Consider the following 25,482-nt stretch of genomic DNA (forward strand, 5'->3'; position numbering starts at 1 on the left):
TAGTAGAGCTGAGATTGTCAGGTGTAGCAGAGCTGGGTTTGTCATTTGTCAGGACTCTCAGTGACATCTTTATCTGTCTCCTTACTCAGGACTGATTTATTACAATGCAAAAAACATGCAGCAAATGATAAATCCAGCTCTGCTACATTACAGGCCTCCGCCTGCTATACAGCCAGTGATATAGGTGCAGCAGGAAGCTGTATACACCGGCCTATGCAGAACCTTTGTACACAGATTTTACAGGTGTAATCTAAAGGGGTGTTGGGTAACATTGTATATATATGACCCTGAGTCAAGGCCAAAATGTGAAACTGCTATAAGGAGTATATAAATAATACCGCCATACAGTGTTATTATAATACCAGCATACAGTGAATCAATACTACCACTATACAGTGTATCAATACCACACACAGTGACCCCACCAGCAGAATAGTGAGTGCAGCTCTGGAGTATAACACAGGATGTAACTCAGGATCAGTAATGTATGTACACAGTGACCCCACCAGCAGAATAGTGAGTGCAGCTCTGGAGTATAATACAGGATGTAACTCAGGATCAGTACAGGATAAGTAATGTAATGTATATACACAGTGACCCCACCAGCAGAATAGTGAGTGCAGCTCTGGAGTATAATACAGGATGTAACTCAGGATCAGTACAGGATAAGTAATGTAATGTATATACACAGTGACCCCACCAGCAGAATAGTGAGTGCAGCTCTGGAGTATAATAATTTGTCTATGTTGGACCCTGATACCCGTGGTGCTCTGCCACATGAGAAGACACCAGTATAATAAATAGCACATGGTAGGTGGGTGGGGGTCCTATCGCACATTTTGCACCATATTGATCCGGTTCTATACATAATAATGGGGAGCTATTACCTGATGCCTGATGGTTGCACAATGTAGAACCAGTATACACCCTGCAATGTACACAATGCAGAACCAAGATACTCGGTGGCTTATACAGCACCAGACTGTGATATCTCATGGCTATAAAATGCAGAACCATGATGTCTGGTGGCTATACAATGCAGAAGTCTGGTGGCGGTATAGTACACCATTCATATCAATGGCGGCTATATACAATGCAGACCATTACGAAAGGTCACTATGTAAAACCACAAGAACAGGGTCCAATGTAGGTCCCAGATCTCACTGGGCTATGTGATGCAATAGCTAGACATGGCGTGGCTGTACACTGCAGAACAAGGTTATGTGTTGTCTGTACACTGCAGAACAAGGTTATGTGTTGTCTGTACACTGCAGAACACTGGTTTATGAGCGCTACACCATGCAAAATCAAGATCATATTGTGGAACCCTGATCATTGGATTTGGCTGCACTGTGCTGAACCAATGTCCTTTTTATTGTACAATACAGAACTTTTGGTGTCTATACTTAACATGGGGGCATCTACAAAACAGAACAGAACAGCCCAAAGTCCATTCCAGTGCTGGGTATAAAGGACCCTCTTAGCACTATATAAGACACGTATTCCTGCTCCGGGCATGGCAATACCTTTAAATAGAAAAGCATGCAGGCTGCTGTTGACCGACGGGTTTTGGCTATTTTAAGCCTTCATCAGGTATCCATGAGATCCGTCAATGTCACATCCCAGCCCTGTGTGTAGTCGATCCCCTCCTTCCTCCTCCTCCTTGTGATATATTACAGAGAGTAGAAGAGGAGGAAGATGGAAGACACCTGGCTGCTGTACAACCTGTTTTCCCTAGTAAACCATTGAGATGCATAGTTTAGCACAGAAGCTGTATACACAAAACGGTAGATGTTTATGCAGGACTCTGCAAAGTAACTTTATCGTCTTTGTATCTTAGATGAATTGGATGAATTATAAAACCTTGGTGCAGCTATATACATAGCCTGTAATGCTGGGGTATTATCTATGATCAGTCATGTTACAGTGACTAACGTCAGTAGTCGTGTGGCCTCTGCCATGTATATAGCCTCCGGCCATATACACTGATTTCTATAGGTGAGCTGAGTCTGAACTAGATTTTCCAATGCCCCAGGTGGATGCTACATAGGGATGGTCTGTACAGTACCTGGTGTGATATCCTTCCCCTATATCCTCTGGTATGGTCCCCAATAACAGCGCCATTCATTGGCCTAATAACACTTTCATATCGTCCATAAAGGGGTTGTCCAGGCAAAATCTTTTTCTTGCAAATCAACTGGTTTCAGAAAGTTATAAAGATTTGTAATTTATTTCTTTTACTTTTAAAAGATCTCAAGTCTTCCCATACTTATCAGCTGCTGTATGTCCTGCAGGAAGTGTTGTTTTATTTTCAGTCTGACACAGTCCTCTCTGATGACATCTCTGGCCCAGACAGAAATTCTCTAGAGAAGGAGAAGTTTTCTATGGGAATCCCTATAGAAAACCTCTCCTGCTCTGGACATTTCCTGTCCCGGCCAGAGATGTCAGCATAGAGCACTGTGTCAGACTGAAAATAAAACATTTCCTGCAGGACATACAGCAGCTAATAAGTATGGGAAGACTTGAGATTTTTAATAGAAGAAAATTACAAATCTCTAACTTTCTTACACCAGTTGATTTGAAGGAAAAATATTTTTTCTGAACCACCCCTTTAAGTATACCTAATGTGTATGGGGACCTTTGGCCAACTTTTCCTTCTCCTGGGACCAAGTCCACTTTCCTGCCCTACCCCCCATGTAAACACCCTGGCCAAGGCAGGTCGGCTTATTGGCATCCACTGCTGGCATTTATTTCTTGAGAAACTTGCTCCACCGGGCCCTCCCGTGGGTTACCACCCATAACCAGTCAATCAAAACTATACTTTCTTTTTTGCTGCTGAAAATTAGGACCATAATGCTCTGTGGCATCACTACTTTCTCCTGACCGGGGTGGCCTGGTCTTCTTTTTCGTCCTGTGGGGAGAAGGCTGTTCATGTTGATCACTTTTCAGGTCCGGCTGAGAACCTGTGTTGGTAGCATTGGATTGGATAGCACTGTGTTCGCTAGCATTGGGTTGGGTAGCATTGGGTTGGGTAGCATGGGATTGGGTAGCATTGTGTTGGGTAGCGTTGGATTGGATAGCACTGTGTTCGCTAGCATTGGGTTGGGTAGCATTGGGTTGGGTAGCATGGGATTGGGTAGCATTGTGTTGGGTAGCACTGTGTTGGGTAGCATTGTGTAGGGTAGCATTGGGTTAGGTAGCACTGTGTTGGGTAGCATTGGGTTGGGTAGAATTGTGTTGGGTGGCATTGGGTTAGGTGGCACTGTGTTGGGTAGCATTGGGTTGGGTAGCATGGGGCTGGCTAGCACTGTGTTGGGTAGCATTGGGTTGGGTAGAATGGGGTTGGGTAGCATTGTGTTTGGTACCACTGTGTTGGGTAGTATTGTGTTGGGTAGTATTGGTTGGGTAGCATGGGGTTGAGTAGCATTGGTTTGGGTAGCATGGGGTTGGCTAGCACTGTGTTGGGTAGCATTGGGTTGGCTATTATTGGTTTGGATAGCATTGGGTTGGGTAGCATTGGGTTGGGTAGCATTAGGCTGGGTAGCATTGGGTTGGGTAGCATTGTATTGGGTAGCATTGGGTTGGGTAGAATTGTCTTGTGTAGTATGGGGTTGGGTAGCACTGTGTTGGGTAGCACTGTGCTGGGTAGCATTGTGCTGGGTAGCACTGTGTTGGGTAGCATTGTATTGGGTAGCATTGGGTTGGGTAGCATTGGGTTGGGTAGCATTGGGTTGGGTAGAATGGGGTTGGGTAGCATTGTGTTTGGTAGCACTGTGTTGGGTAGTATTGTGTTGGGTAGTATTGGTTGGGTAGCATGGGGTTGAGTAGCATTGGTTTGGGTAGCATGGGGTTGGCTAGCACTGTGTTGGGTAGCATTGGGTTGGCTATTATTGGTTTGGATAGCATTGGGTTGGGTAGCATTGGGTTGGGTAGCATTAGGCTGGGTAGCATTGGGTTGGGTAGCATTGGGTTGGGTAGCATTGTATTGGGTAGCATTGGGTTGGGTAGAATTGTGTTGTGTAGTATGGGGTTGGGTAGCACTGTGTTGGGTAGCACTGTGCTGGGTAGCATTGTGCTGGGTAGCACTGTGTTGGGTAGCATTGTATTGGGTAGCATTGGGTTGGGTAGCATTGGGTTGGGTAGCATTGGGTTAGGTAGCACTGTGTTGGGTAGCATGGGGTTGGGTAGCACTGTGTTGGGTAGTATGGGGTTGGGTAGCATTGGGGTAGGCCCTCTGTATTTTATAATACTCTCAATAGTGCAGCACATTTTAGCACCAAGCATGTGACGAGTGCCATCTATACATATATATATCATACAGGGAGCTCTTGGAGTCACGTTGACTCAGTGTAGTTGCGGCCCTTAGGACTAGACCCCTGTATAGTATACGGGATAGTGGTTTCAATATACACATGACTTGTGGATTTCTCAAGAAAGGCAAACGTGGAATCCCCCCGAGGAAATAACCTCATCCGTCCTCTAGAACTTTCTGTTTTGTCATATGAACAAACCATTATGTACAGGTATACGGCTATAATATTACCATGACCATTGTGTATACTGCGTATACTAGCGTATACTACACCTGTAGGGTGGGCCATCAGGATGATTACATATGGGGGTGGGGGTCAGGGATATCCTAATAAGACATGTATGACTGTCTCCTAGTTTAGGAGGGTCTTCACGCCAGGTATTGGAGGCGGCCACCCCCTTCAGTGGACCACTAGGTGGCGTGTAGACCAGTCGGCATCTTTTTGCCCCTCTGGACATATACAAAGTGTACGGACAGCACTCAGCATTGTTTGTGGTCACATTGTCACATAATCCTGCAAGAAACAAAGAGTGAAGAGAAAGAGGAAGAGCTTCTCATAGCGATCCTGGCCCGGGTGCGGCTGTGGTGACAGATTGTGTGTTGTGGAGCCAGAATGGCGTTCTCTGGAACAGCACGAATAAATACAGACATATAATAAAAGGTACAAAGTGATAGACAGTAATGTGATACAACAGGAAATACAGGGCTAAAGGGCTCCTCTCATATTGATGGCCTATAAGCACAACAGACTATGGCGAGACTATCCGTAGTATATGCTGTCTATGTCAGATTGGGGGAGGGTCCGGCCCCCTTGACCCCTACTCTATATACCAGATTGGTGTAGGGTCCGGCCCCCTTGACCCCTGCTCTATATACCAGATTGGTGGAGGGTCTGGCCAACTTGGCCCCTGTTGTCTGTTTCAGTTTGGTGTGTGTAGGGGGTCCAGTGTGTGGCAGTATTATATTCAGAGGGTGCAATGTGAACAGTATTATATTCAAAGGGTACAGTATGTTGCAGTATTATATTCAGAGGGTACAGTGTGTGGCTGTATTTTATATTCAGAGAGTGCAGTGTGTGGCAGTATTATATAGAGCTGGTACAGTATATGACAGTATTATATTTAGAGGGTGCAGTGTGTGGCAGTATTATATTCAGAGGATGCAGTGTGGGAGTGTTATATTCAGAGGATGCAGTGTGTGGCAGTATTATATTTAGAGGGTACAATGTGTGGCAGTATTATATTCAGAGGGTATAGTGTGTGGCAATATTGTATTCAGAGGGTACAGTGTGTGGCAGTATTATGTTCAGAGGATGCAGTGTGTGGCAGTGTTATATTCAGAGGATGCAGTGTGTGGCAGTATTATATTTAGAGGGTACAATGTGTGGCAGTATTATATTTAGAGGGTGCAGTGTGTGGCTGCATTATACTCAAATGGTACATTGTATGACAGGTATATATAGAGAGGGTACAACGTGTGGCAGTATTATATTTAGAGGGTACAGTGTGTGGCAGTATTATATTCAGAGGATGCAGTATGTGGCAGTGTTCAGAGGGTACAGTGTGTGGCAGTATTATATTCAGAGGGTACAGTGTGTGGCAGTATTATATACAGGTGGTATTGTATGTGGCAGTATTATATTTAGAGGGTACAGTATGTGGCAGTATTATATTCAGAGGGTACAGTGTGTGGCAGTATTATATTCAGAGGGTGCAGTGTGTGATTGTGGAAGCGGTGTATAACAGAATAGGTAGAGGGTGATGTTATTGTATATTCTGTGCCATCACTGCTGGGACATGTAGTTTCACCTAGTAAAGACGTCTGTAATGCGTTAACCTGACTTGGCAGGTAGCATACAGTACTTGATCTTCAGAGCAGAAATCATTTTCCTTTGTTGAGCTACAAACATTATATAGCCGCTGGCCTTCTCTGGTACAATGACTGATCCCCATGTACATAAGGCCGGAGGCCCCGTAACCTAGCAACCCTGACATGTTGTACCACAAACCCTTAGATGTAGGGACCGCACTGATTGTTATGGAGGCGATCAGAACCAACTACAAGTCCCAGCATGACCCGGGTTGACTGATATAACCCCGGCTCGGGTTCCCGGCACTGACATCTCTTGTGTAGTCGTGAATGAGGAAGTCTCAGCATGGAGGGAATGTTTCACACCCACGTCGTACATGACAACTTTACAATGTGGGATTTTTCTTTCCTCACATACTTGTGACCTGTCTTACTATTACAACTATGCGCCTGAAATCATTGCTTTTTTCTTACAACTTTGTAAAGTAAAACGTACAGGAATGAATGATGAGGAGTACGCATGGCGGGGTTCAAGGGGTTTCCCAGGACGTAGCAGTGATGACCGGCCTTAATGTATCAATGGGGATTCACCCTGTGGATGAAGTCAAAAGGGGTAACACAGCACTGTCCATACGTCACATCAGTGGAGATCCTCACTGACCCTAGGCCAATGCTGAAACCTCTTAAAGGGGAACCTGCCATTACTTTTATTATGGTGGTCAATGGCGGCTGCACTCCTCCCAAGGGGACCACCCTGATCACTTATTACTCATGACATTTTCATTTTATTCTATCCTGTGGTCCTTCTGGCCACTTATTCATCACAGCACCACCTGTGTCTGTCTGGTACTACAGCTCAGCCCCATTTAACCAAATGGGACGGAGCCTCTGGAATAAAGTGGCCTTTGGCCCAGTAGAGCAGTAAAGCAGCCCCTACATTCTGATGATCAATGAGGGTCCGGCATCATAGGAGTCTGTCAGTGGGGTCCAGTAGTGTATACATCAGGATTTGGTATAAGATGCTGCTTTTTGGTGGAGCTTTAGATAAGCTATGAATGTGTGGTCAGTGGGATTTCCCCCCAAACCCTCAACCCGCAAAAGATTAAAGGGAATCTGTCACTAGGTTTTTTCCACCTTGAATGAGAGCAGCATAAACTAGCGACAGAAATGCTGAACAGATCGGTGTATTACTTTCATGATTCTGTTCAGCCGTTCTCCTAATATGCAGGATAATAGGATTCTTGCCACACCCCTCCCCCCACCCTCCAGCTGCTGATGGACAGTTGATTGACTATACACAGCATGGATAGATAACTGCCAATCAGCATCTGGTAGGTGGAGTTTTCTGCTTCTCATGAATATCCAGGACTGCTGGGCTCATGCACATAATGGAGAGGACTACTTATTGTCCATGTTATTGAGGAGGAGATCTCTGGATCAGCTGCACAGTACAATGTAAGTCACACCATATTCTGTTCAGCTTCTCTGTCACTGCTTTATGCCACTCTTAGATAGGACAGCATAAACCGGCTGACTGAGTTTCCTAAAAGAGACCACATCAGTTGCTGGGGTAACCAGCTTGGAACCCTCCATATCTATGGAGCTCTTTCCCATTTAATTAAATGGGACCTAGGTGTGACCGCTATTTCTGTCCTCCATTATTATGGAGACAGCCATCCTGCCTGAGCTTCTGTTAGCGTCTTTAGAGATATAGGAAACAGCAGACTGTAGGGGACCAAAATGACTTCTGTGGGTAAGTATTCTAGGCATGCTCTGTGACCTGCACAAAATGTGGGGGGAACCTATTGTGAATGACCTGATCCCATCATATCTATATACCAGGGTCCCCTTTTATTATAATCCTGTAAGTGGTAAAGATAACACTGCTGAAAAGTCATCTGGACAGAACAGGAAGCGTCAGCTTATTATTAGGCGTAGTGGCCAGAATGACAACTGCAAGATTTCAGGATTGTTTTAGTATATGGATAGTAAAATAGAAAAAAAAAAATCGAAAACAAACGCTTGATTTAAACAATAGGTCATTGTGTGATGATTCCGGCCCTTTACATAACAAATAGTTCTGGGAAATTTATAAGTAAAAAAAACTATGGAAAAGCAGCAAGTACTTCTGATAAACATTGTCTCCCCTGGAGGAGTATGGCGATCGCTGAGCGCAGCTTATATAACGGCGACTACTGGAACATTTCCTGTTATGGAAACAAAGGGGATTTGTGAGGAGACGACAGCAGATCATTATAATGATTTATTACAGATGCCGGTGAAGCTCCGGTGGCTCCATTGGGTTAAAGGGGCACTCCTAACATGGATACTTATGGGACATGCTCAGAATATACCATACATGTGTGTGTTATAGGTGTGTATGACATCTCCAGGTTCGACACTAGCGACAAGAACCAGAGTTCCCAACATACCTATACATTCATATTTCTGCTGGCTTCAGAGCTGAAAGCGCTCATTGTTTTCTGCTACATTCTGCACAGCGCTTGGTTTGCGGTTTTTGCACTTTAGAATGTTTTTTTTTATTTCAGAAAATTACAATAAAAATCATGTCATGTCAGTTCTGTCAGATTTTCCGCTTGCAATCCCGGCCAGAGCGTATACTATGGGGGAGATTTATCAAACATGGTGTAAAGTGAAACTGTCTCAGTTGCCCCTAGCAACCAATCAGATTCCACCTTTCATTTTCCAAAGAGTCTGTGAGGAATGAAAGGTGGAATCTGATTGGTTGCTAGGGGCAACTGAGCCAGTTTCACTTTACACCAGTTGGATTAATCTCCCCCATGTGTATACACTGCGGACAGGATTTCATTGATTCAATGGAACTTATCTTTTGAATTAATCACAGTCGTTGTTGCAAATTGCAACAACGACCATGATTAATTCAAAAGATACATTGTGTGAACTTAGCCTAATACAGGATGTACCCATCTGGGAGATGGGTGAAAGGTAGCCCGAGCATTATTTTCAGCTTTTAAATGGACTTTCACTACAGATAATGAGGCCCAGGCACCCTCTTGATCAGTCTGGTGAGGCCCAGGCATTGCCTAATGATGCTTTTAGACGAAGCGATTATCGTTGAACGATTCGCGATAACGATCGCATTTCAGCAATAATCGTCTCGTGTAAACACAGCAAACGACCAAGCGACGAGCGAGAAATTGTTCATCGTGGTCTTTCAACATGCTGTCAAATCATTGTTGGTCGTTCGCTGAAAATTCGCAGATCGTTTCGTCTAAACAATCTTTCACCGATTTAACCAGTGTGTGAGATAGGCTTAAGCGATCGGAAAACGATCGGAAAACGATCCCAAAACGATTTTTCCATACGATAGATTGTTTCGTCTAAACACTGATCGTTATAAAAAACACATCGTTATTTCGAAAACGTTAATCGTACGATTGGGCGAATTATTGCTCCGTCTAAAAGCACCATTAGTCTGTTGGGTGGGGCACCTGTAGAAAAAGCTTGAGAAGCACTGGTGTAGAGTATAGTAATGTTAGTTATTGTTAGTTAAATTATGAGTTTTGATAGTGTTATTATTGTGGTGTTTTTTGGGAAATCTAGTTTGTACGTGTGGGGGACAATACAGCGGTGTGTTTGGTAAGTGTGTGGGTGGACCAGACAATACCTTTATGGACTTGTATAAATTGTAAAGTTATGTTATTTATATTGTTGGTTTTGTTATTATGTTTTATATTTTTAAATAAAAGATCTACAGGATGTAACTCAGGATCAGTACAGGATCAGTAATGTAATGTATGTACTCAGTGACCCCACCAGCAGAATAGTGAGTGCAGCTCTGAAGTATAATACTGGATGTAACTCAGGATCAGTAATGTAATATATGTACTCAGTGAGCCCACCAGCAGAATAGTGAGTGCAGCTCTGGGTATAATACAGGATGTAACTCAGGATCAGTACAAGATCAGTAATGTAATGTATGTACTCAGTGACCCCACCAGCAGAATAGTGAGTGCAGCTCTGAAGTATAATACTGGATGTAACTCAGGATCAGTAATGTAATGTATGTACTCAGTGACCCCACTAGCAGAATAGTGAGTGCAGCTCTGTAGTATAATACTGGATGTAACTCAGGATCAGTACAGGATCAGTAATGTAATGTATGTACTCAGTGACCCCACCAGCAGAATAGTGAGTGCAGCTCTGAAGTATAATACTGGATGTAACTCAGGATCAGTAATGTAATGTATGTACTCAGTGACCCCACCAGCAGAATAGTGAGTGCAGCTCTGGGTATAATACAGGATGTAACTCAGGATCAGTACAGGATAAGTAATGTAATGTATGTACACAGTGACCCCACCAGCAGAATAGTGAGTGAAGCTCTGAAGTATAATACTGGATGTAACTCAGGATCAGTAATGTAATGTATGTACACAGTGTAATGCTGTTACATGTAACTGGTGGCTGCTTACGTCACCCATTGCAACCCCACTGTGTTACACAGACTGGAAGGCCTGCTATGACAACCCATAAGCACTGATGTAGCGACGCTAGGAAACCACCTAGGTGATGGGGTTACAATTGAAGGAGTTTAATAGATGGGATGCCAGTGACCTCAGCCATGACATAATATGGATACAGATCCGATGCCTGTACTATCCCCGCTCCATACATATAAAGTAATATGCAGGAACGAGTGGTTGCAATATAATACCGCACTTCCATCCCCTCAGCCTTTTTCCACAATTTTGGAGAAAATGGTGTCAGAAAAATATAATTCCGTCACAATGTCTTAATACACCCGGGTACCACCAAAATATGGGCCCCTAATACCACATACTGTAGAAGTAGGGTAATAGCTTTTTTCTGGTCGGTCTCCTTGGGTTCTTTTCACTTTGTTGCCACAATAAGTCTGAATGTTTTCCTGTCAAGTGTGTAAATGGCTGTAAGATTCATTGTAATCGTCCCTCATCAGGAAGAAGAACACATTTAATATCCTGTTCATGCTGGGAAGAGGGTTTCCTGGTCTGAGGGCCCCCTCCTGTCCAGCAATGTAACTGATATGAGAAGGAAAGTGACAAACACAGCATATCACTGCTCCTGTGCACAACAATAAAACCATTATACTATATACAGATACTGCCCCCATGTAAAAGAATTTAACTACTATAATACTGCTCCTATGTAGAAGAATATAACTACTATAATACTGCTTCCTATATACAGGAATATAACTACTATAATACTGCTCCTATATACAGGAATATAACTACTATAATACTGCCCCCCTATATACAAGAATATAACTACTATAATACTGCTCCTATATACAGGAATATAACTACTATAATGCGGTTCAGGGAAGAAAAGGAGTGCTGCACCTCACACCTATGGCTGATACTAGTGCCGCTAGGCTAAATAAAAAACACATCAGAATTTTGTGTATGAATTGATCAAGCCATACTGCCCCATGTACCATCGTGCAGGTATCTGATACACATGGGTCCCTACACTAAGTCCACACCGTGCCAGTCAAAGGCCACCAACCCCGCAGGCGTGCACAGTCAGGGAACGGGGGCCATGGGACAGCCCTGCGACCCCCATGCCACAGGACCAGACCCAAAAACACCACACCAGAACCCGGCCAGCACCGCCGGCGGAGAAGGCTGCCCCCAAACAGCACAAGTCTGGATGAGGTATTGCGCTCACCATAGCTGCTGCAGACAGAATGGGAAAAGACAGGAGGGATTAAAACCATGTGCACTCAGGTGTCTCCTGCTAATTGCGGTCATGTGGGTCTCACCAGGAGGGTAGGGACCCGTGTGGACCAGAGGACCTGCGCGGTGGTACACGGGGCAATATGGCTTGATCAATTCATATACAGACACTCTGGTGTTGATTTTTAATATAGGCCTAGCGGCATTAGTATCAGCCATAGATGGGATGTGCAGCGGTTCCATTCTCTCCAGTTCGTGTATAACTACTATAATACTGCTCCTATATACAAGAATATAACTACTATAATACTGCTCCTATATACAAGAATATAACTACTATAATACTGCTCCTATATACAAGAATATAACTACTATAATACTGCTCCTATATACAAGAATATAACTACTATAATACTGCTCCTATATACAGGAATATAACTACTATAATACTGCTCTTACATACAAGATCATAACTACTATAATACTGCTCCTATATACAAGAATATAACTACTATAATACTGCTATATACAATAATATAACTACTATAATACTGCTCCTATATACAAGAATATAACTACTATAATACTGCTCCTATATACAAGAATATAACTACTATAATACTGCCTCCTATATACAAGAATATAACTACTATAATACTGCTCCTATATACAAGAATATAACTACTATAATACTGCTCCTATATACAAGAATATAACTACTATAATACTGCTCCTATATACAGGAATATAACTACTATAATACTGCTCCTATATACAGGAATATAACTACTATAATATTGCCCCCAATGTACATGTATACAACAACAATGATAATGCTTCTATATACAAGATTATAACTATATATAATATAATATACATGGTGCTGTTTTCTGAGAAGTGATTTGGTGTGAATCACGCCGGCCCTGAGGTTTTCTCGCTGGTTTATGTAACAGGATTTGGCCGTTGTCGGGTATGAGGGGTTTTTGGTCTCTGACATTTAATGTTGTTATGCATTATATCCAGAGTCACAGCGTATGGTCGGGGGATTTCTGGTTAACGGGAATCCATTATGTTTATTATAATCTTAGTATGAGTTGGCTCTTCCTCCCGTGTTCACGTCTTGCTGGAGAAATTAACTCTTTCAGAGTTTGGACTTCTAGGTCTCTACAACTGTTGCAGATCTCCTTTCCTGGCAGGATAGCCTCTTGCTGTGATAGCTATGCTGGGACTAAGGGCCCTATTCCACCAGACGATTATCGTTCAGATTATCATTAAATCGTTCGAATCTAAACTATAATCGTTCGGTTGAAATGCAGTTAACGATTAACGAGAAATCATTGATCACTTTATAAGACCTGGACCTATTTTTATCGTTGCTCGTTCGCAAACCGTTCGCATTAAATAAGACGCTGTTCGGTCGTTTGCAGTAGACACGAATGAAATAGCGAAGGAAAAACCATTGCAGATACGATCATAAGTAACGATTATCTTTCCATGGAAATGAGTGAACGTTTTCAGGTCTTTCGCAATAGCGGTCGTTTGAGATCGTTAATCGTTAACGATTATGCGAACGATAATCGTCCGGTGGAATAGGGCCCTAAGTGTGACTGTGTGCCCCTCTAAAAGCAAGTGTACACAGCACCAGGACAGTATATGGGTACTTGTCAACAGTCCCCCCAAAATTCTTGGACTGTCCCTTATTTAAAGAGAACCAATCATGGACAAAAGTTAAAAAAAATTTATTCCCTAATTAGATGTAAATCATCATTTTATTGACATTTGTAAATATAATTCATTATTTTTATTGCCACGTTTTTTAATTATTCACTTTTTACTTTCCAGTCTCGAGCCGGCTCTTTTCAAAAGAGTCGGCGCGAGACAGGAAACTCACGTCATGCAGAGCGGCAGGAAAGGTTCCCATGATCCTTTGCCCGCCGCTCCGTTAATACACAGTGATCTCGCGCTATACAGCGCAAGATCGCTGTGTATTTTCTAGTCCCTCTTCTCTAATCTATTTATGAAGATACAGACTGCCTCTGCAGTCTGTATCTTTATACTTTACCTATCCTCTTCTTCGGTGCAGCAAGGCCGGCGCCGCCATCTTGATTACGTCACTTGCGTTCCAGCGGTGGAACGCAAGGCCCGTAATCAAGATGGCGGCGCCCGGCCGTGGGGCACTGAAGCAGAGGATAGGTAAAGTATAAAGATACAGACTGCAAATACAGTCTGTATCTTCATGAAGTCTATCTATGAAGATACAGACTGCCTTTGCAGTCTGTATCTTTATACTTTACCCAATTCTCTGTTCCCTGGCTGTTCCGGCGGCGGCGCCATCTTGATGACGTCACGCTGGAACGCACCGCTGGAACGCAAGTGACGTCATCAAGATGGTGGCGCCCACCGGAACAGCCAGGGAACAGAGGATCAGGTAAAGTATAAAGATACAGACTGCAAATGCAGTCTGTATCTTCATGAATAGACTTAGGGAGAGATATACTTTCATAATAGGGACAGTTACATTTAGGTGATTGGTTCTCTTTAAAGTAATATCCCCATCTAAAGAAGTTATCCTCTTTCCTGTGAGGGTCCGATCCCGAGATTGGTGGTCACACCCCTATCAATCATGGTGGATAAGGGATAACCATAAAATTTTATTTTAGTGACAGCCCCTTTAAGGACACAGAGAACCACTTTAAGGGCGCTGATAACCCCTTTTAGAACACTGATAACCCCTTTAAGGACACAGAGAACCCCTTTAACCCCTTAATGACATCGGGCATAAATTTACGCGCCCTGGTACTTAGCGCATCAGGGCGTAAATTTACGCCAAATGTTTCCCCGATCGCTGCATGTTCGCACACAGCGATCGGGGAAGATGGCCTGCTATAAATCATAGCAGGCCATCTTAGCTTCTCGGCACGGGGGGTGGTTAACACCCCCCGTGCTTACGATCGCCGCTATTGGCTGATCAATTCAGATCAGCCAATAGCGGCGATCAGAACCTTTCCGGGTCATCGGTGACCCGGAAAAAAATGGCGGTCGGTGCTGTCCGAGGACGGCACCGACCGCCATTACTGTAAAAAGTAATGGTGGTCACGGTGCCACCGGCCCGATCGCCGTGAACGGCCGGCCGGTACCGGCCAGCCGTTCGCGGCGATCGGGCCGGTGGCACGGCGAACAGAGTCCCCAAAAATAGTAAATACCTGCTCTGGACCCCTCAGCTAGGTGGCTGAGGGGTCCAGAGCAGGTATTTGTACATTACTCACCTGTCCCGGGGTCCTGATCGGCGTCTTCCGGGTTCTTCCGCGTCCTCGTCTTCTCGTTCGGTCTTCGGCTATTTCCGGCGGTCCCCATGGGCTTTTTTCGGCTCCAGCCTCGACATTTTCCGGATTTTGCGCTCTGCTGCCCTCTAGCGGCTGATATGTGTAATACACTTATCAGCAGCTACAGGGATGTTCAGAATGTAATAAAAGTTTTTTTTCCCAATTTTTTTTTTCTATTTTCCGCACCCTATCGCCGCTGAGTGTTGATCAGCATCGCACGAAAGTGCGCTGCTAATCAGCAACTCCTCCTTTTTGGCGTAGGGTGTTTTTTTTCTATATCCTACTGCCACGGTCTGCTGATAAGTGCAGCATTTATCAGCAACTCCTTTGTTGGCGTAGGTTTTTTTTTATACTTACTGTAAAAAAACACATAAAAAACACTACATTACACTACACTACATTGAATAAAGTTTGACACTACACCACTACATACCCCATATACCAATCCCCGTATAAAGATGACCCCCAGGGTGTTTTCGGCGTCAGAGGGATACGCTATTATTGCCTCCGACACCGAAACAGCCAGTGAGGATGAATGGGGGGTCCTTCTTTCCTCCATTCATCCTCATCATCCTCATCATCCAGTGACGTGTCTGGGGGGTAGCGTAGCGTACGCTGCCCCCTAGACACGTCCTTTCCGCCAGTACCGTCCCAATAAGAGATGACGGTATGGCGTGAAATTCTACAAACTCTGTGAGCGTACCTCAGGGTACACTTACAGATTTCGGGTACGTGCACACTGCGGAATGGCGAAGGATAACCCTTTGTGCATTCCGCAGCTGGCACCCACCGGCGGACTGATGCGGGCGCGTGTCATAGACTCCATTCTATGCACAGGCGGATTCCGTCGTCCATCCAAAGAATGAAGACGTTGGATGGAGAGCGGAATCCGCCCGTGCATAGAATGGAGTCTATGACACGGACGGAGACGTGCGCCTGCATCAGTCCTCCGGCGGGTGCCAGCTGTAGAATGCACGAAGGGTTATCTGTCGCGATTCCGCAGTGTGCACGTACCCTTAGAGTGTATGTAGGAAGGGACACCCGAATCCAGCCCCCAGATGCCCCCTCCCCCCCATCCTCGGAACAAGTGGGAAGATCGTCCGGGAACTGATCTTCCCACTGCTGGATAAAGGTCACCACCTGTACGGGGATTAACTTTTATACCAGCACCCACTCTTCCGATCCCTCGCTGCCCGAGCTACTGTAGCTTGTGGCACGATCCGAACATGTCAGAAGTAGTAATAGAGCCCTAATATTTAGCAGCCATGGAGCGGACCCAGCGCTTCTGGATATGAAGGACCCTGTATCGCACCAGGACAACATTTTCCAGGTGACGTCCCCCACACTGGAGAAAGGGAGACCCCAGAAGAAGTGCAGTGTGGCGTAACAGGGGGACACCATTTTCTAGGTGACGTCCCCCACACTGGAAAACAGGAGACCGCAGAAGAAGTGCAGAGTGTGGCGTAACAGGGGGATCAGGAAGGACACCATTTTCCAGTGTGACACCTGTCCTGATCCCCCCGGCCTCTGCATACTGGATCGCTCCAAGGCGCACCACACGTCACTGGGGTTCTACATTATCTAAATTCTGTCCCTTATTCCTATTTCAGGGGTCACGTTGATCTGAGGATTATTCTGATCGCCAATATGGAGTCGGGAAGGAATTTTTCCCCTGTGATGAGGCTACTGTCGTCTGCCTCACGAGGGGTTTTTGCCTTCCTCTGGATCAACACAGGTTGAGTTTGATGGACACCTGTCATTTCCAACCTTATAAACTAATAATTGGCCTAATACCCCCAAATAAATTAGAATTGTCCCTTTTCCCCAGCTAAGTAGGTATGGCCGCCATTCCCATTAGAGGATGCCATGATGCAATTACAAAGCCCTTGTGCTGCCAGGACAGTAGAAACCCCCCAAAAGTGACCCCATTCTGGAAACTACACCCCATAAGGAATCTAACGAGGGGGCAGCGGGTATATGGCCCCCTGGTGACGGCCACATTTGGGACGTGAAAATGAAAAAAAATGGTATTTTTTATTTTCTCGGCACATGTTCTACATAAGTGCCTGTCACCAGTGGGGTCCATATGCTCACTGCACCCCTTGTTAGATTCCTTATGGGGTGTAGTTTCTAGAATGGGGTCACTTGTGGGGGGTTTCTACTGTCCTGGCAGCACAGGAGCTTTGTAATTGCGACATGGCCTCCATCCTCCATTCCAGCCTCTAAATGGCGCTCTGTCCCTTTGGTGGCTTGCCCTGTGCCCATATGGCACATTATGTCCACATGTGGGGTATTTTCGTACTCAGGGGAAACTACCCTACACGTTTTGTGTTCATTTTCTTTTTTAACCCCTTGTGGAAATGGAAAAAATCAAGGCTAGACCAACATTTAGTGTAATTTTTGTAACATTTTTACTCTTAATCATTAATCTTGTCATGATTTTTTCATTTTCACAAGGGGCTAAAAGATAAAAAATTTCCCCTGAGTACGGAAATACCCCACATGTGGACATAAAGCGCCATGCGGGTGCAGGGTAAGCCTCCGAAGGGAAGGAGCGCCATTTGGTTTTTGAAGGCTGCATTTGGATGGAATGGATTTCGAGGGGCCATGTTGCATTCAAAAGGCCCCTGTGTTGCCAAGACAGTTGAAACCCCCCACAAGTGACCCCATTATGGAAACTACACCCCTCAGGGAATGTAACAAGGGTTGTAGTGAGCATATGGACCCCACTGGTGACTGGCACAAATGTGGAACAATATGGCGTGAAAATGAAATATTACATTTTTTACACTATAATGTTGGTTTAGCCTTGAATTTATCATTTTCACAAGGGGTTAAAAGAGGGGAAAAAAACAAAATGTGTAGAGCAATTTCCCCCGAGTCCGTAAATACCCCACATGTGGACATAAAGCGCCATGTGGGCGCAGGGCAAGCCTCCGAAGGGAAGGAGCGCCATTTGGATTTTGGAGGTTGGATTTGGCTAGAATGGATGATGAACGCCATGTCGCATTTACAGAGCCCTCGTGTTGCCAAAACACTGGAAACCCCCTACAAGTGACCCCATTCTGGAAACTGCAGCCCTCATGGAATCTAACAAGGGGTGCAGTGAGGATATGGACCCCTTGATGAAGGGCACATTTGTACCGTTAAAGTGAAAAAATGAAAATTTTCACTTTCACGTCACATTATTCCACATTTGTGCCCGTCACCAGTGGGGTCCATATGCTCACTGTACCCCTTGTTAGATTCCTTGAGGGGTGTAGTTTCCAGAATGGGGTCACTTGTAGGGGGTTTCCAGTGTTTTGGCAACACGAGGGCTCTGTAATTGCGACATGGACCTTGAAATCCTTTCCAGTGAAATCCAGCTTCCAAAAGCCAATTGGCGCTCCTTCCCTTTGGAGGCTCGTCCTGCGCCCGCTTGGCACTTTATGTCCACATGTGGGGTATTTCTGTACTCGGGAGAAACTGCGCTACATGTTTTGTGTTTTTTTTTTCCTTTTATCCCTTTGTGAAAATGAAAAATTGAAGGCTAGAACAACGTTTTAGTGTAAAAAATAAATTTTTCCTTTTTCACGCCACATTTTTCGGAAAACTGTGAAGCACCTGTGGGGTCCAAATGCTCACCGCACCCCTTGTTACATTCCTTGAGGGGTGTAGTTTTCTAAATGGTGTCCCTTTAGGGGTGTTTTTTAGGTTTTGGCACCCCAGAGCCTCTGCCAACCTGAAGTGGTACAGTCAGAAATGACCAAATATAACTGAGGCGTTGAAATTCACTAGGCGCTCCTTTGTATCTGAGGCTGGTGGTTGTGTCAAATAGCGCAATACGGCCACATATGGGGTATTTCTATAAACTGCAGAAACGGGGCAATAAATATTGGGGTGCATTTCTCTGGTAATAGGTTTATAATTATGGATTACAATAAAATATTGGATTACAATAAAATCTCTGCACAGAAAATTAAAATTTTCAAATTTCTTACACACTTAGCTTTTATTTCTATGACTCCACTAAAGTGTTAAAAAACTTTCTGGATATGCTTTTGCAGAGTGTGGGGGGTGCAGTTTCTGAAATGGGGTGCTTCGTGGGGCTTTCTAACATACAGGCCCCTCAAATACACTTTAAGGCTCTGTTCACACTACGTACGAATCCGTACGCATTTCGTACGGCACCGTACATGTGCGGCTGAAACTACGGGCATGCGAATATTCGATGTGCGGCCGGATGCGTACGCAATGCGAACGTACGCCCGTAGTCTACTTACGCTTCCTGAGCCCCCTACAAAGCGATCTGACAGCGGTCTTTTACTTGGAAATCTTCGCCTAGCCCCGGACACCCCACAGAACCTTTTGGATCGGCATAGAACAGTGGAAAAATTAAGAAATCACCACTTCGTACGGATTCGCGCGATACGCTACGGGCGTAAGTTACAGCCTTCCGGCCGGAAACGATGGCCTGGTCCATTTCTTACGGCGCCGTATACGATCCGGGCGTACATTCGTACAAAGTGCGAACTGTGCGGCCGGGATCGTATACTTTGCATTGTACGCTAACTACGTAAGTTTCCGGCCTCATATTCACGGCACGCACTACGGCCGGAAGCTTACGTAGTGTGAACCTAGCCATAACCTGAACAGGTCCCTAAAAATATCAGATTTTGAAATATTACTGAAAATTTGGAAATTTGCTGCTAATGTTTTAAGCTTCCTATTGTCTTAAAAAAAATGAAAGATAGTTTAATAAATGCTGCCAACATAAAGTAGACATGTTGCTAATGCTATTTAATATATAATTTATGTGGTATAACCACTTTCTGTATAAGCAAAAAAGTTTCAAAGTTGGAAAAATGCATTTTTTCACATTTTTTCACGTTATTTGGGGTTTTTTCATAAAGATTCGTTATAAGTATCAACTCCAATTTACCAGAAATGTAAAGTACAATATGTCACGAGAAAATAGTCTCAGAATCAGCCGGATAGGTAAAAACATCCCGAAGTTATTAATGAATAAAGTGACACAGGTCATAGTCATAAAATTTGTCTCTGTCATTAAGGCCATTTCAGGCTCTGTCCTTAAGGGGTTAAACACAATGTCACATGTTATTCTTTCTCCAGCAGTGTGGTGACTGCTCTTATTTTATGTGTAATCATTTCTTTTTCATCTTCCCTATTTGCAAATGTCAGAAGAAGTAACGTGCATTGATTTAGATGTCTTGTTGTTCTGCCAAACCCGGAATCCTGTGGACAACTTCTGTTTTGGGTGTGACATTGGGCAAGAAATATTTGCATACGGCTGTCCGTATAAAGAACTGCACATTAAAGTTCCTCTTCTTAATGTCATAATATACCTATGGTTGACCTGATAAATGATAGAATTCTGGATGTATGCAGCCACCACTAGGGGGTGCTCTATATAAGGATTTATACAGCTAGTATTGAGTGCATTGTAGGCTGCATAGATCTGTATACAGTGAGATCCCCTAGTGGTAACTGCAGGTAACCACTGCCACAGTATAATGAGAAGCAGAAATATCAGTTTAGGGTCACGTCCAACCTAAAGCCTCACATCAGCCACACGCTCTATGGTAATGGAAAAGATGACTGAAGGAGCGTCTAGAACGTCTGAAGGAATTCCCAAACTGGGTTCACTTAAAGAGGTATTCCACTGAAACATAACTTTTGATATGTTGCTGCTCATGGTGAGACTAATAATTCCTTCCATACTTGTTATTATCTATTCAGTCTCCTTCCCCCAGTTCTGAGCTGCTGCTTTCTGCTAAAAACACAAAAATCTGTGTGTGAGCTTTACTCTCTGTCTCCCCCTCCTCCCCCTCCCTTCTGATACAGCTGATGTAAACAAGTCCCTGACTGGCTTTATCTGCAACATTGTAGCTTCTTTGTAATGCCAGAGGGATAATCACAGTGAGTTCATTAGCAACTTGCCCTCAATATAACCCTCCCGGTATTAGAAAGAAGATAGAATGTTGCAGATACAGCCAGTCAGGAACTTGTATACATCAGCTGTCTCAGAAGGGAGGGGGGAGGAGGGTGAAACAGAGAGACAGGGTGAGACTGTATTTTGTCTTCAGTAGAAAGCAATAGCTCAGAATTGGGGGAAGGAGACTGAATAGATAATAACAAGTATAGAAGGAATTGTTAGTCTCACCATGGGGAGCAACATATCAAAAGTTATGTCTGAGTGGAATACTCCTTTAAGTTTCAGCCACTGTTTCATAGTTCCAACCAAATGTACAGCTCAAAGTAGGTAGAGTACCCCCAAATAGGGGCGAGCAGAGGGATTTAAAAGTAGAAACAATAAAAATCAAGCAGCGTACAACCTATAGCTGGGTTGGAAGGTTAGTCAGGTCACTGGTGAAGATCCAAATGGTGGAAACCCAACTATCCAAGGAGTGTTATACATGTTCTTTTCCCTAAGCTCTGTATTATAGTATTATTTGACTAGTACATAGCGCTGCTATTTGGGCACTGTATAACATTGTTTTGTTATAACACTATGGCACTATTATTTATATAACGGTGCTATGTTGTTACTTTATAGCACTATTATGTAGGCATCATATTGCAGTATTATGTTGTTACTTTATAGCACTACTATGTAGGCATCATATTGCAGTATTATGTTGTTACTTTATAGCACTATTATGTAGGCATCATATTGCAGTATTATGTTGTTACTTTATAGCACTATTATGTAGGCATCATATTGCAGTATTATGTTGTTACTTTATAGCACTATTATGTAGGCATCATATTGCAGTATTATGTTGTTACTTTATAGCACTACTATGTAGGCATCATATTGCAGTATTATGTTGTTACTTTATAGCACTATTATGTAGGCATCATATTGCAGTATTATGTTGTTACTTTATAGCACTACTATGTAGGCATCATATTGCAGTATTATGTTGTTACTTTATAGCACTATTATGTAGGCATCATATTGCAGTATTATGTTGTTACTTTATAGCACTATTATGTAGGCATCATATTGCAGTATTATGTTGTTACTTTATAGCACTACTATGTAGGCATCATATTGCAGTATTATGTTGTTACTTTATAGCACTATTATGTAGGCATCATATTGCAGTATTATGTTGTTACTTTATAGCACTATTATGTAGGCATCATATAACAGTTACATGGTTGTTTTATATCTAGGGTAGGCAACCTTTGCTCTTTAGCTATTGCAAAACTACAACTTCCATCATGCCTGGACAGCCAAAGCTTTAGCTTTGGCTGTCCAGGCATGATGGGAGTTGTAGTTTTGCAACAGCTGGAGAGCCAAGGTTCCCTACCCCTGTATTACAGCTTTAGGCCATGTTCACACTTTGTATAACACTGGGCATTCTGTGATACAGCTGGGTCACAGAACGACCGGTGTTACTGAAGATCATCCCGGCCGGTATAGCAGTACCGGCCAGATGATCTTCATTTCTGATGAATTCGGATGCGTGCGCTCACATCCGAATTCACCACTGCACACAATGCGGTGAGCCGCACGCTCCGTTGTGTGAACTGACATGTCTCTGCGGCCGTATTCAATGAGTCAGTTTTCCGTGCAGCCGGATGGAATCCCAACCGGAGCGTATACTATGTCTGTACGCTCCGTCCGGGATTCCATTCATTCCAATGCAACATATGATTTGCATAAATTACGTCCGTTGTTGCAAATTGCAACAACGGCTGTGATTTATGTAAAACATACGTTGTGTGAACATGGCCTTATTATGTAGGCAATATATTGCTGTAATTTGTAGCTGCTTTATGGCACTTCTATGTAGGCATCATATGACAGTAATATTTATTTTCCATGGCATTATTATGTAGACTTCATTAGGTCATGACTATTTTGTAGGCATCACATGGAAGAACTTTATATTACCTTACCCTCACTGTATGGCATGAGTATGTGATTTGTGTGGTTACTTTCGGTTTTGTGTCACTGTATGGCCTTGTTATACAAACTCTGTATGACGGTATTATAAGGACACTTTATGGTAGTTATTTGGTATTGCTGTGGCAGTAGTAGTAGTTAAAGGGGTTGTCCAGCGAAAATCTTTTTCTTTTAAGTCAACTGATATCAGAAAGTTATATAGATTTGTAATTTTCTTGTATTAAAAAATCTCAAGTCTTCCCATACTTATTAGCTGCTGTATGTCCTGCAGGAAATGTTGTTCTATTTTCAGTCTGGCACAGTGCTCTCTGCTGACATCTCTGGCCGAGACAGCAACCCTGTCTCGGTTTTCTATGAATCCCCATAGAAAACCTCTCCTGCTCTGAACAGTTCCAGTCTCGGCCAGAGATGTCAGCAGAGAGCACTGAAAATAAAACACTTCCTGCAGGACATGCAGCAGCTGATAAGCATGGGAAGACTTGAGATTTTTTAATAGAAGTAAATTACAAATCAATATAACTTTCTGACACCAGTTAATATGAAAGAAAAAGATTTTCGCTGGACAGCCCCTTTTATCCCAACTTCCATGAATTTTACTCAGAAACTTTTGAAGCCTTTAATAAGATTGTGTGATAGATGAAGGGGTTTAGTATCTAGGTAAGCGATGAGCCCAGGAGTAGTGGAGACGGGGCCAAGGATATCATAGACCTGAACTGCTGCCAACAACATGTAATGTGCAAACCCCCCAAACATCACATCATAACCTAATGGGAGAATGTATTCTTTCTATTCAGGTTGTTGCTGTTTCCTGCAATAGAACTCAGTACGTCAATGAGGAGTACGACATATGCTGCTCGCGCTGCCGGCCAGGTGAGATGCTCTGCAATGTATTGCTGTTATATTGGTTTTATATCGCTCGGTGTTATACAGTATGTGCTCGGTGTTATACTGTGCACGATATAGAAGTATTTTCTTAATCTTCTGATGAAATATTCTACTTCTCTATTCTTTAATTCCACTCCTACATTTGGCCGGCATGACGGCATCAAAACAGCACGTGTGGCGGCAGCCCTTAGGCCCGTGTCCTGTCACCATTTTTAACTATTTGCCTGATTTTTTTTTGTGTGTGGAGTTTAGTTAGTAGTAAAAACTGCTAAATTGAGCTGATAAACAGAGCTGCAAACCCACACACAACCTGATGACAGGAGAAGCGCTGTTTCAGGAAGAAAGCGGACATGTTTTTCTAAGCCAGGATAACCCATTTAAATAGGGCTGGGTTACAATATCAGACACAACCATGGATTACCAGTGCTAGGTTTCAGTCACATAACCCCATTTAAAGGGATATTCTGGCCCTAGTTTAAAAATTATTATACTGCTAAAGTGGGTGGGGGATAAAGAAAAAGAAACTCTATCCCCCGTAGCTCCCGTTCACCTCCCTGATCTACTTCCTGCTTCTGAAAGCACTCGGGTGTAGGACCTGTTGCCTCAGCCAATCACTGGCCAAGACAGGACACTTCTGCAGCCAGTGATTGGCTGGGGTGGAAGGTCCTGCTCTTGAGTACTTATCTTGGAAGCAGGAAGAAGATAAAATACCACAAAAATGGAAAGTAACTGGAGCTGGTAGATCAGGGTTGAGTAACAATGTTTTTTCAACGTGCCTCAGTTTTAGACCAGGGCTAGAATACCCCTTTAAGAGACCAATGTAGGGCATACATATAGAGGTAGCCTATGTAACTACTATGAGGCCCCATTGGACATGTGTGGCTAGTACATTAAAAAGATTTTCAAGAAAAACTGAATTGTTGGTCTGAAGATCCTGGAAAGAGCACGGGGAAGGAAGGGACACCAGATCATTCAGAACATACCATAAAAACATCATTATTTGGGCTGTTAATGGTGTCAAAGAGGCGGAGCCTATTTTACCCAGGGCCCTAGTGCTGCTATGCCTTACAATGCTGTATGCCTGCCCCCTGCGTATTCAGCCTCTTGTACTCTGCATACAGCACAGTGAGGTGTAGCGGTGCTAGGGCCCAGGGAATAATAATCTCCGCCTCTTTGACACCATTCACAACCCAAATATGAAAATAAAAACAGACAGGCAACAAAGGTATATTCTGAATGCCTTCATGGATAACTATGCAGCGGTGCCACCAGCTTGGTAAGCGGTCAGGGGGTTACCGATTCTTTTTAAGTGAGAAGGGGGGGGGGGAGTTACCATCTCTGTAGAAGAAATTTTGACTAATCTCAGAGTTCCTTTAGCATGTGAATAATCCGTATATGACAACAGTGCAGAAAACATATTGACATATTACAAAACCTAGGAATAGAAAACAAACTGAACCAGAGTTTTCTTACTTCCTGTTCTGAAAGAGGAAATCTTCACTTCTACTTTATGGCAGGAGGGGGGGGGAGGTT

At 43.7% G+C, this 25,482-nt stretch overlaps 1 protein-coding gene across 2 annotated transcripts in view; it reads left to right on the forward strand.

Moving 5' to 3' along the window:
- LTBR (lymphotoxin beta receptor) overlaps positions 1-25,482 on the forward strand; it is a 45,182-nt gene that overhangs the window by 10,080 nt on the left and 9,620 nt on the right. For both annotated transcript variants that reach the window (XM_069979934.1, XM_069979935.1), the window contains exon 4: positions 23,859-23,934. In XM_069979934.1, coding sequence (XP_069836035.1) covers positions 23,859-23,934 — 76 coding nt within the window. The remainder of the gene's footprint in view (positions 1-23,858; positions 23,935-25,482) is intronic.

Source organism: Dendropsophus ebraccatus, chromosome 8, assembly GCF_027789765.1.
Source record: "Dendropsophus ebraccatus isolate aDenEbr1 chromosome 8, aDenEbr1.pat, whole genome shotgun sequence".
NCBI classification, from domain to species: Eukaryota; Metazoa; Chordata; class Amphibia; order Anura; family Hylidae; genus Dendropsophus; species Dendropsophus ebraccatus.